Here is a 15,605-nt window from a genome sequence, read left to right as displayed (position 1 = left end):
CCAGGTGCTGCAGAGAGGAGGCGGGTCCGGGCAGGTGGCTTTGACCTCAGAACACTACGGAAGGCCTCTGCCGACGGACTCAGCGAGAAGACCCTTCTACAGGTCCCCACCCCCAGTCTGTTTTTCCCCAGCAGCCTGGGGGGGCCATTCCCCCTCACCCTGGTGGAGCTGAGCTGGTCCCAGGCAGAACTTTCTCTTCTGGGCTCTCTCTGCCTTCCCCGCACCCTGCCGCTCCCCAAATATTGGGTTCGATGTTTACTTTCTCATTCGAATGCCAGCAACGATGGAGCCTTCAGGAGGCCCCCGCGTGGGTGGGTGGGGCTGGGAAGGGTGACATCTGCGCTCCCCTGCCCTCACCTTCACCGACCAGAGGGGGCCTCCCAGGCAGGCGGGACCCTGGTCCCACCACTATGGGTGTCTGGCCATGAACGCTTGTGGCATTTTTTTGTTGATAAGCTTCACCTGCTTGCCCCCGGCCCACACCCCAACCCGCCCTGCCAGCAGCCCCTCACCCCAAGGCGTCAAAAGCGTATTTATTTTCTGAGTGAGAAGATTATTTCTCCCAGACAAAGAAAAATCTTGGAGAAGATTTTAAAACTCAGATCTAAATCTGACAGGTTTTTTTTTTAAACCCTTTTTACCCTTTCCCATCATCCTCGTCAGGGTTTATTTCCATAGATTTTTTTTTTTTTTTTTTTTTTTTTTTGGTGCATGTATAAAATCCAACCGAAGGGGGGCGGGGATAGGTTTTTGAAGTTCAGAACCAACTTCTGTACATACGCTTCGGTAAAGGACTTTTTCTCGGGAACATTGTTTCTTGTAGAAACACGTGGGAAGACTTTTTTGCTCATTTCTTTGTACTTCCAAAAACACCACACGAGTCCCCCGCCCCCGGAAAGCAGAGCAGGCGTGTAAATAATTTACGGAAAGTGACTGTCGTGACCAGGACTCATCCTCGCGAGAAGGGAGGACTCTGGCGGGGTGCCCCACCCTGCGGCCGCAGGCCGGGCCTCTGGTATCTCAGCTTGTGTCAAGCTTGTTATCATGTAAATTCTGTACAAAGAATTGTTATTTTTCTCTCTCTTTTTTTGGTCGTTGGTGGTTTTGTTGTGTTTTTTTGTTTTTTTTTTTCAGTTTCTTCACCCCACGCCCTCTCTGTTTGAGACTGTGCCTGACTTTTCAAGACTGATGAAATCGGTGGCATTAAGACACAGAGGGGGGGAACCTGGGCACAGCGGCGACCTTCTCTCCCATTTGTGGTTTTCTGCCTAATTGTGCGACTGAGGAAATATTTATTTTTCACACGAGGAAATGTGTAGTTTGTAGAGACGGCTGATTTAAGTTACCTGTGCGGTCCCCAAGGGGCTGTCTCCGTTCTGTCCCCTCCCCCCACAAAAGAAGTGGAGGTGGGGACACCAGGGTCTGGGCCTGCCTCAGCCCTCACCTTGCCCAGCCGGGGAGGGACCGGGCCCTCGTCCCCAAGAACCCCCGTAACCACCCCCGACGTGGTTGGCCATATCCAGAAATGTGTTGGCTCATTTTTCTTTCAATGCCTTCATTGTCACTGAACAAATTTTTGCTTTGGAAGAGTTGGGGGTTTCTGCTTTTTTTTTCTCCTTGTTCCTCCCTCCTTGCCTCCCGTTCCCTGCAAAGAAGAGAGCCCATAAGTTTTAGGGGTGTGTGTGAATATATGCTCTACCATCCGTATGGAACTTGTTTTGAAGAGAAGTGTTTCCGTTGTGGGTGTGTCTTGCTGTAAATATTTGTTCATATTTTTGTGAATTCAATACTATGTACCATTGTATTATAGTAACTTTTATAAAGCAAACCATAAATATACTGACTTTTCTTACAGATACGCCGTCTTTTGCTCTCCTCTCCCTCTCCTCCTTTCTTTCTGTTAGGGGCACACCCTGCTGGCATGGAGGGTGGGCTGCATGTGCTGGGCGTGAAAGGAGCTAGGTGGGGTGGGGTCCACTCAGGCCACCAGATCTTAACACGTTGCATACCGGGGTATTTAAATGCCTTTTAGAAATGACGAGAATTCTCGCCACCCGTACGCAATTGTTACACTGAGCCTATAGGTGAATTCTGTGAACTAGGCCAAGTTATAGTCAGACTAGACCCTCCCCAGCTTTTTCAAAGCTCTCCTTCTAGAACCTTTCTTACAGCTTTAGATATCTAACCCTGCTAAGAGTCTGCAATCAAGGAAACTGGATCCAATATCCTATTGCCATCCCCAGAAGAACTAAAAAATGTTGAATATTTAAGGAGACAGTGTTCTTGTCTGCATCTGAGGGGGGCACTCATGCACTGTCGTCAGTGGGAGCGGCAATCGCTAAGCCTTTAGGAGGAGACGTGAGATGTTCCCAATTCGTATCCGAAACACGCCACCTGTCGGCCCAGCTGTCCCACAGTCAGGCCTTGAGCCTGCCGGGCACACGCTGGCTGCACACAAGGACGCCCTTGGCGCAAAGAAACGCGGGGCGGGACGTCCACCCGCGGCGGGCTGGCGGGCGGGACCGTCCGTGCAGACGGGCGAACGCCACTGCGGGTGGGCTCGTGGGAAGAAAACGCGCTGAGGGCGAGGCTGAGCTGGGAAAGGAGGCAGGCGCAGCCCCTGCCCTTCTGTTCATTCGGCCGGGGATCGCTAGGGACCTGCTCCGCGCCGGAGACGCCCCCGGGCGCCGGAGGTGCATGCGTGCGGAAAACGCGCTCGCCGTCTTCACGGGGACTGTGTTCTGGGGGGTGGGCTGGGCACACGCGGAGAAGAAATGCTCTAGTCGGGAGGCAAATAGCCACGAGAAGAGGGCGTCCGTGGGAGGGGAGTGACATTTTAAACAGGGTGGTCATGGGCACAGAAGTCAGAGGGAATGAGCCTCCGTCTTCGCCCTGCGGACGCCCTGGGGAAGGGCATTCCAGGCGGAAGGAACAGCGCTGCCGGGGCGCTGAGGCAGACCCCCGCCCAGCGCATCGAGCGCCCGCAATGGGCCCCGCTGGGCCGCAGCCGGAATAAGGCCTGAGAGGTCCCGGGGGCTAGCGGGGCAGGCAGACGCCGAAGGGCCTTCAGGCCGCATGGGGTCAACCCAGGGCGTCCAGCGCGAGGCACACACCGGGAACGCGTACAAATTGGGGGTTCCTTCACCTCCGCTCTTGAACCTGCTCCTTCTGCTGTATCTCCCAGCTCCGTCAGGTCAGTGGGACTTCCCTCCCCCACCCCGTCCCCCCTACTGCTGCCACTGGTTACCTAAGCTCAAAACCCGTCAATCCCAGACTTCTCCTTTCAGCTCAGCCACCAAGTCTGATGGTTCTCCTTCTCCCTTATTCACATCGTCCGCCTCTCGCTTCGCCTCTCTGACCCAGAGGATAAGTCCTCTCCTTACTGGTTCTGCTCCAGGGACCAAAAAGGAAGCCTCAGTCAAGACACCTGCATGCACAGGGCAGACCAGGTTGGCATGAGGAGGGGGAGGTGCCAGATTTGAGCAAAGCTCGTCACTCAGGCCCTTCTCCAAAAAGAACAGAGCACTGACACTGTGCCAGCCAGTTATAAACAGCTTTGATGTGAAACTCACAGCAGCGCTAGGAGGCAGGTGTTATTTCACCCCCACTTCACGGATGAGGAAAACCAAGGCACAACGAGGTAACTCGCCCAAGGTCGCACAGCAAGCAAGTGGCTGATCTGGGGTGAGAACCCAGACACTCTGGCTCCCTAGCCTGGGCTCAGCTAATGCAGGTCCGCTCTGCCCAGGTTTGGTGCCTGCTGAGTGTTGTGGCTCAGGGAGACAAGCCCAGACTTTCTAGGATCTGAGAAGAACTAGGATCCTGGGATTTGTATGTGAAATATCCCACCTTTCTAAAATGTTGACTCAAATTTGTTTAAAATCACGCAGACAAAATACACCTGTGAGCCACATCTGGCTGATGGGCCACCGGTTTGCAATTTCCTGGGTTTAGAGTTTTCCTTCTTTGCATAAGCCATAGGAAAAGAGAGGGAGGGTATTTTTAACCAGCAGCCTGGACCTGGGGCCTGCCATTGTTCTTTGGGGTCTTGCTGACTTCATTTCTGAAGTTCATGATTCCAGAATCCCTATCTTCAATTACCTGAAAAAAAATATATATCCCAATTCTCCCTTTATGTCAAGTTCATTTTTCTTTTTTTCTTTCTTGTATGTTTTATTGATTTTAGAGAGAGGAAGGCGGGGAGAGAATGTGAGGAACATCTATGTGAGAGAGAAGCATTGGTCGGTTGCCTCCCCTACACACCATGGCAGGGATTGAACCCACAACCTAGTACGTGCCCTGACTGGAGATCAAACCCGAAACCTTCTGGTGTACGGGACGACACTCCAACCAACCGATCCGATCCACCTGGCCAGGGCCAACTTGGATGTTTCTTACACTGAGATCCACCTGCTCCCAATTCCGAGTTGAGTGATCTTCAGTGAGGACTGTTAAACATCACAGGCAGAAGGAAGGAGAGAACCAGTTTGCGCCTCCCTCCCCTTGTCTGGATCTGAAGAGAAATGTCCTTCCAAGAATTTCAGGACTAGTAGCTCCCATCTAACCGTGTCATTCTTTTGCAAAGTTCATTCACACTTGAGTATGAAGTAACAAGGCTGTGGGGGCCAGAGCTGCACTGCCGTGCTGGGGGCTCAGGTCCCTCCTACCTGCTCTGCCTCTCAGACCAGAAACCATGTCCCATGGTTGCAGAGCAAGGCTGCTCCCCAAAGTCCCTTCGCTAACACCCTCCCTTCTCTTTGTTCAGAAGTTTGGGTTCAGGGCAGCAAAATTGGGGAGGGGTCATCTTTAAAGACCATTAAGGCCACCAGACAGGATGCTGCCAAGCACAGTCCCACCTTAAGGCCTTTACTCTTGCTGTTCCCTCGTCTTTTTCCAGATTTTCCCACGCTGGTTCCCAAGTGTCACCTCCCCAGAGAGGCCTTCCCCTCGATGAAAATTAGTGCCCCCTCCTAGCTTCACCTCCACACAATCTCACCACTCGCTTTTTCTTAAGAGCATTTACCACTCCATGAAACGATAGTCTGCTTTCCCCCCGAGTGTAAGCCTCTGCACCCCTCGGTTCCAGAATTCCCTCTGACCGGTCCCGTCCCATTAGCAAAGCGCGGGCACCTGGCTGCTCGGCTTCCGCTGCGCTCCGCACCCCGAGCGCGGACGCCTCTGCGGCGCTACCGCCCCCTGGCGGCCACACGGCCTCACTGCGCCTGCGCCGCACAGACACCAAGACCCCGCGTGCAATTCCGGTCAGCTTTACTCCCGAGGGGGCCGCAGAGGCGGGCGGGGACAGGAGGTGGGCGGAACCTTGGGGGCGGGTCCCAGACCGGCTGGTGGGCGGGGCCTAAGGGGAATAGCCAGTAGGAAGGGCTGGCCCTTAGGACCTGAGGGTGGGCGTGTTTCAGGACTAGGGGGCGGGGCCTGCCGTGCTACGGCAGGTGGGCGGGGCCTCGGCTGGTCTGGCGGGACTCGCGGGGCCTACATGCCCCGCACCACCCCGTTGACCTCCATGTCTGTGAGGTTGCCCCGCAACTCCTGCTCCTCCTCGAAAGCCTTGAACAGCGCGTTGAAGTTGCCGGCTCCAAAACCCTGGAACAGGAGAGAGGAGGTGAGTCGTGGGCCCAGAAAGCTGGCGGGGTTAACTAACCTGCAGGACCCCTCCGGCTGGCTGGGGACAGGGGGCGTCTACCTGGTGGTTGTGGCGCTGAATGACTTCCAGGAAGAGCGTGGGCCGGTCCTGCATGGGCTTGGTGAAGATCTGCAGGAGGTAGCCGTTCTCATCGTAGTCCACCAGGATTTTCAGCTCCTAGGTGGGAGACAGGGGCCCGCGTTGGGGGAGGCTGACGCGCTCCTCTACCCTGGCTCCGTGGCATCCTTAGAAAGTCCCTAGGAAGGGGTTCCTGCACGCCCTAAGTCAAGAAAAGACCCCTTTCTCCAGCAGTTCCAGACACCTCAACATAGGTCCCCAAATTGTCCTGTTAGCCACGCCCCCTGGCTCCCTCCCTGTGTAAGCCACCCTCACGGCCCGCCTGGACCACCCTAGTCGCCTCCACAGAGGTCCCTCTGCTTCTGCTCTTGCCTCTTTATAATCCCTCTTCCCCACAGACATAGAGGGATCTTTTAAAAATCAGATCCTGCCATTCCCTGCTTAAAACTCTCCAGTGGAAATTGGAACCCTCATAGGTTGCTGGTGGGGACGTAAAATGGTATAGCCAAGGTGGAAAACCATCTGGCAGGTCCTTAAAAGGTTAATCATAGAGTTACCATACAACCCAGCAACGCCACTCCTAGGTATCTTACCCAAGAGAATTAAAATATATGTCGACACAAAAACTTGCACACAAATTATCATGGCATTATTTATAACAGCTGAAGAGTAGAAACAACCCAAATACTCATCACCTGATGAACAGATTAGCCAATTGTGGTCTATTCATACAGTGGAATATTACTCGGCCATAAAAAGGGAGGGACACACCGGCACCTGCCACAACACAGATGAACCTTACAAACATGATGCTGAGAGAGAAGCCAGACACAGAAGATCACATGTTGCATGACACTATTTATATGACCTGTTCAAAAAGGCAAATGTGTAGACACAGAAGATAGATCCGTGTTGCCTAGGTCTGAGGAGACGGTGGAATAGGGGGATTGGCAGGTGATGGCTAAGGTCCTACCCCTTCTTTGTAGAGTGATGAAGATGTTCTAAAAATTTGATTTTGATCATGGTTGCATAACATAGTGAATAGCTGAAAACCACTGAATTACGCACTTTGAAAGAGTGCATTTATGTTATGTGACTTATATATTATTAAAACTATTAAAAACAAAACAGCCCTGGCTGGTGTGGCTCAGTGGATTGAGCGCCGGCCTGTGAACCAGAGGGTCACCAGTTCAATTCCCAGTCAGGGCACGTGCCTGGGTTGTGGGCCAGGTCCCTGGTTGGGGGGCGCATGAGAGGCAACCACAGATTGATGTTTCTCTCCATCTCTTTCTCTTTCCCTCCCTCTCTCCCTAAAAATAAATAAAGTCTTAAAAAAAAAAAACCCACAAAAAAAAACAAACCAACGAAAGCAACAAACAATGGTTTCCAGCCACAGAGGAACAAACTCCAAAGTCCTAAATAGCCCGCAAGAGGAATCGGCCCCTGCCTGCCTCTGTGACTTGGCCACACTCTTCCTCTCCTCCACTCTAGCCTTCTTTCTGCTCCTGGGGCACTTGACGCTTGCTCCTGCCTCAGGGCACGGGCACTTGCTGTTACCTCTGCCAGGACCACCTTTTTTCCCCAGCCTTTCACACAGCCAACTCCCTCTCAGGATCTACATGTCACTGAAATGTCCCTTCCCCAGAGAAGCCTTTCCGCCTGACTACCTCCTGTAAAGTAGTCCCGGGTCACTCTCGGTCAGAGCCTATTTTACCTTTCTATATGGCAGTGAGTCTCCCTCTCTGATGGCGTTCGTGTTATTTGTTTGTCATCTGTCTCTCCACTAGAACGCAAGCCCCATGACAGCAGGGGCCTGGCCTCGCTCCCCTCTGTGTCCCGCTGCCCCCCGCAGGGTAGAGGGTTGGGCAGAATTTGTGAGGCAGGTCGGAGCTCGACTTGTCCTGCCCGCTGTCCGGGGAGCCTGCTCTGGCCTCACCTCCAGCACATCAATGTTCTCCTTCACCCGGATCTTGGCGGACTTGAGCTTCTCCCGCAGCTGTTTGTAGTACGTGGACGGGACGTGCAGGAATTCCATGCCTCTCTCTCTCAAGTGGCGAATCTGTTTCGGAGCAAGGTCAAGATCAGCCTCCTCTCTCCGTGCTCACCTCCCCTAGCCAGGTGGAGGTGCTGGGCCAGGAGGAGGCAGGGTTCCTGTCCTGGCGCCCCCCCAGATGCCGGGGTGTGCTGTGACCTCACCCCCTTCCTCCTCGGTCCTGTTAGAGGAACAGCAATCACTAACATTTAGGGGACGCTCACCGTGTGCCTGTGCCCGGCACTCTGCATTGTCTCGTGTCCTTGCAGTGATCTTTGGAGGCACTTGGGTGACATTATCCCCGTTTCACAGGTGGGGAAACTGAAGCATTAAGAGACTAAGGACCTATTTTCAACATCATAACCAGACTGATTTTATTAAAGTCTAAGCCATGTCACTCTGCTGCTTACCCCACGGTGGGGTCAGAGTCTAAGTCCTCACCCACTGCCCTCTCTCCAACGTTCTAACCTGGTCTCCTACCCCCCTCTCCTTTGCTCATTCTGTTCCAACCACATGATGTTGCTGTTCCTTCAGCCTTCCTCTGCCTTGGCTGTCCCTTCTGCCTGGGCTGCTTTCCCCCAGACAGCCACATGCCTCTCTCTTACCAAGGCTGCCCCTCCCAGCTCTGCATGCTCAGACGTGTCCCTCTCCATGAGGCCTTGCGTGACCACCCGACTGAAATTGCAGTGCCTGTCCCCGCCCCTCCCCTTTGCCCTCTTTCTTTTCCTCCAGAGCACGCACTGTCACCTAACATTTTATCTATTTTACTTGTTTTGCCTTCTGCCTCCATGGGGTGGAAACTGTTGTCTTGTTGACTGATGGGTCCCAAGTACCTAAAACAGTACGTGGCCCATAGTCGGTGCTCAGCAACCATCTGCTGAGTAAGTGAATGAACGAATGATGAAGTGGCCAGGGTCATGCAGTGAATTTTTCGTGGGGCCAGGATTAAATGGAACAATCCAGGCTCTTGTCCACTCTGCCATGCTGCCATTTAAGGAATAAATGGGGCAGGAGCCATAGACTCAGGACACTTAATTTGGCTAAAAGGAGCTAATCAATCTTATAATCTAATATCCTCATTTTCAAGGTAAGGCAACTAAAGCCCAGAGAGGGGGATGAATCCCCCAGAGAAATACAGAAAGTCACTGGCAGAACTGGGGAGAGAATCCAGGCTGCGTGTTAACTCTGGCACCTGCTCTTTCTAAAACCCAGAGTGCTGTTTTGAGGAGAGACCAGACTCTCCGGGCAGGGGCACTTGAGGGGCAGGAGCCAGCAGGGGCCCTGTCGGCCCTCGGGGCCAGTGGAAGGGCCAGGGCTGCGGCAGCCCCCACTCTGTTTTGCAGAGATCGGCTCCAGAGCCGCATGGGACGTGCATTGGGGCCAGGAATAGGCTTCTCACCGCTGCAATGATGTCTTGGGTCTTGAGAGCGATGTGCTGGACGCCGGCACCCCCGTTATAGTCCACATATTCCTGCGGGAGGGCCACAAGGAAACCCCTGTCATCGGCCCGTCACCAGAGCCCTCAAACCTCCTGCCTGCTTCCTCCTTGCCCAGCGCGGCCCCACCTGGATCTGGGACTTCTTCTTGCCCGGCGCTGGCTCATTAATGGGCATCTTGATAGATTCCTCGTAATTGGCCACCACGATGGACCGCAGGGAGCTGTACTCCGTGTGCACCTGCGTGTCGTCCACGGACCAGAAACGGTGGAACTGCAGGTTCTTCAGGTACCTGGGGGGCAGCCGGCAGGGCACGTGAGCTCTGGGGCTGGCTCCAGGCCCCTAGTCCCCCTTCCGGAATGTGTCCCCTGAGCAGACTCCAAAAACGAGCCGTCCTTCCCATCACGCACGTCATGGGTTTGTACGTGTGTTAGGACAGTTTTCCTTCAGGTGGAAGTCCAGCCTTGTAAGCAGAGCCTTACAGGAGGGCAATGCTCCGACAGATGCGGGAGCTTCGAGGAGGGCGCTGGCTTCTAATGTGCACAGGGGTGCCACTGTCTGGGTAGTGACAGGCGTCCTCCAAACTCCCCAGGACTGTGACACCCACCCCGTGCCAATTCCCCAAGGTTCCTCAGAGGGAGGACCTGTGGGTCCCTGTGGGTCTCCATGGGGACAGATTTACAGGGAACAGGTGAATGGGTGGCCTCAAGCTAACTTCCTACCACCTGGTGCCCTGTTTCCCACCCTGGTGTCCTGAGACAAAAGGACCGGGGAGTGGGCCTTCGTGGGAAGGGAGGGCCGGGGACTCACCAGTCGGAGGCAGACAACATCTCCTGATCAGGCTGGTTTCCCACGATGTGGTCGATGATCTCGAGGCCGCAGTGGGGCCTGGGACAGGGACTCGGTTAGGGGGTGAGGAGGTTACTCCCTTCATCTGCCCCCCTTCCCGTTGGCCCCTCAATAACAATAATAACTCGCTATTATGCAGCACCTACTATAGGCACTTTATCTGTGTCAGCTCACACCCCCTTACTCGCCCCATTTTACAGATGCAGGGCCTGAGGGGCAGAGGAAGAAAGGAACTCGCCCAGGTTACGTTGCTAAGAAGCAGCAGAGCTGGGATTTGAACCCAGGCAGCCTGGTTCCAGAGCCCGTGTGGCTAGCCTCTGTGCTGCCTCTCCAAGCCGCCCTTGGGGACCCTCAGAGCGCCCCGCGCCTGCCCGGAGGAGCACTCACAGCTTGGAGAGCAGGGGGTCCTTGGGTGTCAGGGCCTCGAACCCGGGCAGGAAGCAGCCGGTGTAGTTCGTCTTCTCCACCAGGGTGTGCGTCGTGTCCCCGTACTGCGGGCGGGAAACCGCCTTGCTGGGCCCCGAGCTCCCCCTCTGAGCCCTGGCCGAGTTTCCCGGCCCTGACACAGCCCTGGGCCGTTCCCTCCCCCCCCCCCCCCCCCGGGACGGACCCCAGCTCAGTGTCTGACCTCGGGCAGGTCCCTTCCCCTTTCAGAAATGAATTGCAGCCTGTCATTTGGGAATTTCTTTGCTAGTCTCTCCACCGCTCAGAACCCAAGGTTCTATGAGGGCAGGGACACGTCCTTGTTCACCGCTGTGTCCCCAGTGCCTGGGTCACTGCCTGGGGCCTAATGAAGGGTGATGAGGATGTTGGGTCAAATCATCCTGAAGGGCCCTTTCCAGCTGAACCATTTTTCAGTTGTATTTAATCTTGAGAAGCGGGACCCATGGTTGTCTCCGTGTGGCAACCACACAGGTGCTGAACACACCTGTTATCTGTGCCTGAGCGTCTACCGTGTGCCGGGCGCCGCTGTGTGAGAACGAAGTGACACGGCCATGTCACTCTCATTGGACCTTACGACAACCCTACGGGGGTTACAGCTGAAGAAACTGAGGCCCAGAGTCTCAGCGCACACAGGGGTCCAACCCAGTCCTGGCTCATTTACACGCAGTAGCAGAGAGGGGAAGAGATTTGCCCGGTCACACAGCTAGTGCGGGCTGGGGCTTCCCCGGGTCCGGTGCCCCTACTTTCTTCAGCTTACGTCCCCATGATGTCACCCCCACTGGGGAGGAAGGGAAGCCCGGAGGGGTGGCAGGCAGCTCTCCGCCGCCTGTGCACTCTGGCCAGGCGTTGCGGGCGGTCAGACTGGAGGGAGAGCTCTGTGCTTCGAGGCACAAGGTGGGATGGACCGGAGTCTGGGGGCGGGGCGCCGACATGAACTCACCGTCTGCAGCACAGCGAACTTCACCTTCCCAAATTTATCTTGCTCCACCCAGGGCTCCCGAATGATCTTGGCGCCTCGTTCCCGGGCTCTCTAAGGGGGGTGGGGAAGGAGATGGTAAGGCCTGGACCCTTGCCGGCTGCTCCTGCTGGGCCACCTCTGCAAGGTACAGTGCCAGGCCCCTGATACCCATGCCTCGTGCCCATTTGGCAGATTGCAAAACTGAGGCCCAGGCCCAGAGTTGACGCTGTGGGTAACAAACCAGGTAAGGGTGGACGGGTTCTTTCCTGCCTGTCCTGACACTGTGGCCCTTCCCCCTCCCCAGTCCTCAGTTTGCCCATCTGTAAAAAGGGTGGCTCGATAAGACGATGAGCTGCATTAATTGAGCACCTACTATGTGTCAGACCCTCTGCCAAGTGCCTTATATGCATAGTTCATGCATGTACGTATTAAGACCTTCCTTAGTGCGTGTCTCTGCCTATGACATGTGAGGCGCCACGTAGGGAGTAACTGCTAACCTCATGGCAATGCTCCGTGGAAGGGGCTGTGCTTGTCTCCCTTTTGTAGCTGAGGCCATTGAAGCACAGAGAAGTGAAGCCACTTGCCCAAGATTGCACAGCTACTAAGAGTCAGGCCCAGGCAGTCTGCCCTGGAAGCTACGCTCTGAGCCTCTAGGCTGCCTCTCGAGTACAGTGTTTGGCTCGGGGCCGTGCTCAGGAGATAGGAACTGTGATCTCACTGCCTCGTGTGCGGACGCAGTGGGGCGGGAGCTGTGGTCACACCCCGTGCTGTGGCTGTGGAACCCGAGGCTCAGGGAGAGGACACACAGTCAGGGCGGGTGTCGCTCAGCACGGCCGTGGCCTCCAACCCTGACAGGTGGGGGTCCCTGTGCAGACAGAGGGCCGGCTGAGCCTTAGTCTCTTGGCCAGCCCAGGTGTGGTCTCACCTGCACAATGTAGTCACAGTCTTCCACCTGGAACGCGATGTCCTTCACTCCGTCACCGTGTTTCACCAGGTGATCGCCCATCTCTGTGGCCAGTGGGGGGGTGGGGGAGGGTGGCACTGAATTCAGAGCCCTGTGGCCTGTACTCCCAGGCTGCTAGGCTCCACCTCCTGGGCTGAGGCCCCCTCCTGAACTCTGACCCCACCCTCCCCATGTCCCTAACTCCACCCACAATACCAGGTCTCCACCCCCTGGCACCTTCAACCCCTCTGGGGTCCCCTCACCTTTGTTCCAGGGGTTGAGAGCGGAGGAGAAAACAAACACAATCTAAGACACAGAGAAGAAGGGGTGAGCTGTGGCCCCAGCAAGTGTGGGCAGGTGCACCCCCACCCCCTTCTCCTGGCCTGCTACCGCCCCCCGGTGGGGCAAAGGGAACCAGATTAGCCCTTCCAGCCAGGTGGGATCCCTGGCCCTGGGTTGCAGCCCCTGTCCTGAGGGATCGGGGCCTCTCCTCTGCCGCCCAGTCCCCGGGGCCTGAGACCAGCCGCGGAGTCAGGCCTGCCGCGTGGGGGGCGCCGCTCAGACCCCCAGCTCTGACACCCAGGCCGCCGCCCATTTTCCTGACCACATGTGAGGCCGGCGTTGGAGGAGAAAACACTAAGAGGGTCCCTGTGGTGTGTGGTACAGAGGTGCCTGGGCGAGCGGGGGGCTGATGGGTGCTGCACCCCAGCATCCCGGAAGAGGCCTGGGGCTGCCCGGACCACGGGCCTCGTGGTCTGGATCTTCATCCAAAGGCGCGAGTCTCAGGGAGCTCAGAGGCCAGCGGGAGGAGGGGGGCAGGACCGCCGGCTGGGGGCGTCCTGGCTGGGGACTCACCTGCCCTTGTTTGACCACGTGGCTGACCACCTCCCTGGACCCCGTCTCCAGGCCCTTGTAGGCGATCGGCTCAAAGCCCATCTTGCTGCAGTAGAACGCCGCCGCCTGGATCAGAGTGGCAGCCGCGTTGGGTGCGTGAGGGCCCAGCGGCCAGCCCGCGGGACCCAGGGGAAGCAGCCCCCCAGCTTGTCTGCCCCATGGTGCCAGGGCAGAACCCCTCCTGAGAAGAAGGGCTGCTCTCTGACCCCTGCCGGCCGCAGATAAGGTCCTGTTTGGCTCTGGCCCTGATTATGTAAGTGGGGCCCAGAGTCTCTGTCCTTCCTGGGATGTCCCAACACTGGTCCTGACCCTCCCCTCCCAGGGGCCAATCACAAACTTGTCCCAGAGACTCTCTTGCCCACCCTCTGCCCACTCCAGTACCTCGCCTTTGCCTCTACCTGCTTGGCATTGCCCACCCAGAAGGTCACGGAGTGGAAGTGGAGGAATCGGCCTCTCTCGGGCTGAGAAGGAGAGAGGGGACAAGGCTGAGTCCTTGGACGTGGGTCACCTCCCTTGTCCCCCCCACCACTCCCCCAGCCTTGCCAGGCCACAAAACAGGTTTCTCGTGTAGAATCTGAGCTCCCGGGAGGCCTGTCCAGGTTTCACAGAGAGAAACAGCCTATTGATACAGCAACATGGATTTCAGTTGGATCTTAGAAAGAACTTCCAGACAGGCTGAAGAGGTTGGAAGGAATTTGAGATAAATGTTTTTCTTAGAAGGGCAAGTTGGAGTCCAGCTCAGTCTGAGGGGGATGGGGGGTGGCAGGGATGACCTTGAGCGCCATCCTGGACATCACAGATCCCCTCCACTTATTCCTCTTCAGATGTTTGCAGACACCCAGGCTCCCGGGACCCCAACCCCCGCTTCTCCCTCCTGCTTACCTTCTTTCCTTTGTCGCTGTAACTCGTCTAAAGAGAAAGAAAAGGAAAGAAAAGGACAGTAGGGTTTGGAAGCTTGGCCACAGATGTTTCAGGAAGTCTCCCTGCAGATCCCACAGCCCCAGGGAGCCTCTGCCGCAGCCCTAGGCAGGGACTTACCATGGTGGATCCTGGTCACGCTTCCTGCTGGGAACACTGGCACAAGAGTCTGGAGGAGTGCTGGGCAGGGGTATTTAACGCACGGCAGGTCCCACCTCTGGCCATTGTGGTCTTGGGGCGGGGGGTGAGGAGGGCTGGCCCCATCCCTGGAAGCTCCCAGGCCTGGGAGCACCTGATCCAGCCTCGACCCCATTGGACAGGGCGATGTAGTCAGGTGCAGAGGGGCAGTGACTTGCCCAGTGGCCAGGGCAGGAAGCCAAGGGCACATGCTCGCTAGGACTCTGGGCTTAGACTGTGATCTCTGCCCTCCAGAATCCAAGGCTCGGAAGCCGGGGCCAGGCTGAGCGCCGTGGTGGCTCCAGAATCCTCACTCGGGGAGAATAGGAGGAGGGGCTGAGGTGCTGTCTTGAAGCCGTGTGTGTATGGCAAGTGTGGGGTTTACATCTGGTGTAAGGACTGCATTCCGTTGTACCCCACAATGGTCAGACGCACGGGTGTGGGGTTTGCGTCCTGGACCTGCTGCCTCCTGTGTGACCGGGGAAGCTCACCACACCCCCTGAGCCTCAGTGCCCCCCCCCCCCGTAAAATGAGAGCGATAACGGGGTGGTGGGGCTTAAATGAGGAACCCCTAAGTCTTTGCCGTAGAGCCTGGCGCATAGTAAGGCCTGTTAATGTCGGTGATGTTTCATTACGTCTCCTTGGGGCTGGGGGGCTGAGGGAAGGCGGGGAGGGCTGGTGTTGCCGCGGCCTGAGTTCGGTGGAAGGGGTTACGGCCCTGCCCTGGCCCAGGTTTGCGGTATCTCCAGGGCGGTGGGTGGGTGATGTGACCGCTCTGGAAGCCGGAAGGCCAGGGCTCTCCGCAGTACCCACACCCCGGAGTCCTCAGGTCCCGCTTTCCTGGAAGCTGGCCTGGTGACTGCCAGGCAGTCATGGCACCTGCCGAGGGCTCTAGGACGGCCCCGGCCCCCAGAGGCTCTGTGACTGAGCCCCCTTCACAGAAAACCGCTTTTACTGATGACCCTCACGCCTGGACACTCTCGGCAGCCCTGACGCTGGCCGGGCTGCGGTCGGTCCCCTTGCATCTTGGTTCCCGAAGTGTCCCACATCAGCCTTTTAAAAAAATTCTCGCCCAAGAATGTTTATTGATTTGAGAGAGAGAGGAAGGGAGAGAAGGAGAAACATCAACGTGAGAGAGAAACTTGGGTTGGTTGCCTCCTGTCCGCGACCCGACTGGGGATGGAACCCGCATCCTAGGCCTGTGCCCTGATGGGGAATTGAACCCGCAACGTGTA

The 15,605-nt window shown here is 56.5% G+C and overlaps 1 protein-coding gene across 1 annotated transcript; it reads right to left on the bottom strand.

Annotated features, from left to right (window-relative positions):
* Window positions 1-5,251: 5,251 nt before the first annotated feature.
* HPD (4-hydroxyphenylpyruvate dioxygenase) lies at window positions 5,252-14,380 on the bottom strand. The gene is made up of 14 exons (XM_090290760.1): window positions 14,314-14,380; window positions 14,158-14,184; window positions 13,674-13,736; window positions 13,237-13,341; window positions 12,645-12,687; window positions 12,364-12,446; window positions 11,421-11,510; window positions 10,424-10,527; window positions 9,998-10,075; window positions 9,317-9,479; window positions 9,151-9,222; window positions 7,656-7,778; window positions 5,702-5,818; window positions 5,252-5,601 (listed from the first exon to the last, which is right to left on the bottom strand). The coding sequence occupies exons 1-14, from the start codon at window positions 14,314-14,316 to the stop codon at window positions 5,491-5,493; spliced, it is 1,182 nt and encodes a 393-aa protein (XP_090146886.1). The 5' UTR covers window positions 14,317-14,380; the 3' UTR covers window positions 5,252-5,490.
* Window positions 14,381-15,605: the final 1,225 nt, after the last annotated feature.

Source organism: Furipterus horrens, unplaced genomic scaffold (genome assembly GCF_987537825.1).
Source record: "Furipterus horrens unplaced genomic scaffold, mFurHor1.1.pri manual_scaffold_11, whole genome shotgun sequence".
In the NCBI taxonomy this organism is placed as follows: domain Eukaryota; kingdom Metazoa; phylum Chordata; class Mammalia; order Chiroptera; family Furipteridae; genus Furipterus; species Furipterus horrens.
The sequence above is the reverse complement of the archived record's forward strand: the minus strand, read 5'-3'. Positions and strand labels throughout refer to the sequence as shown.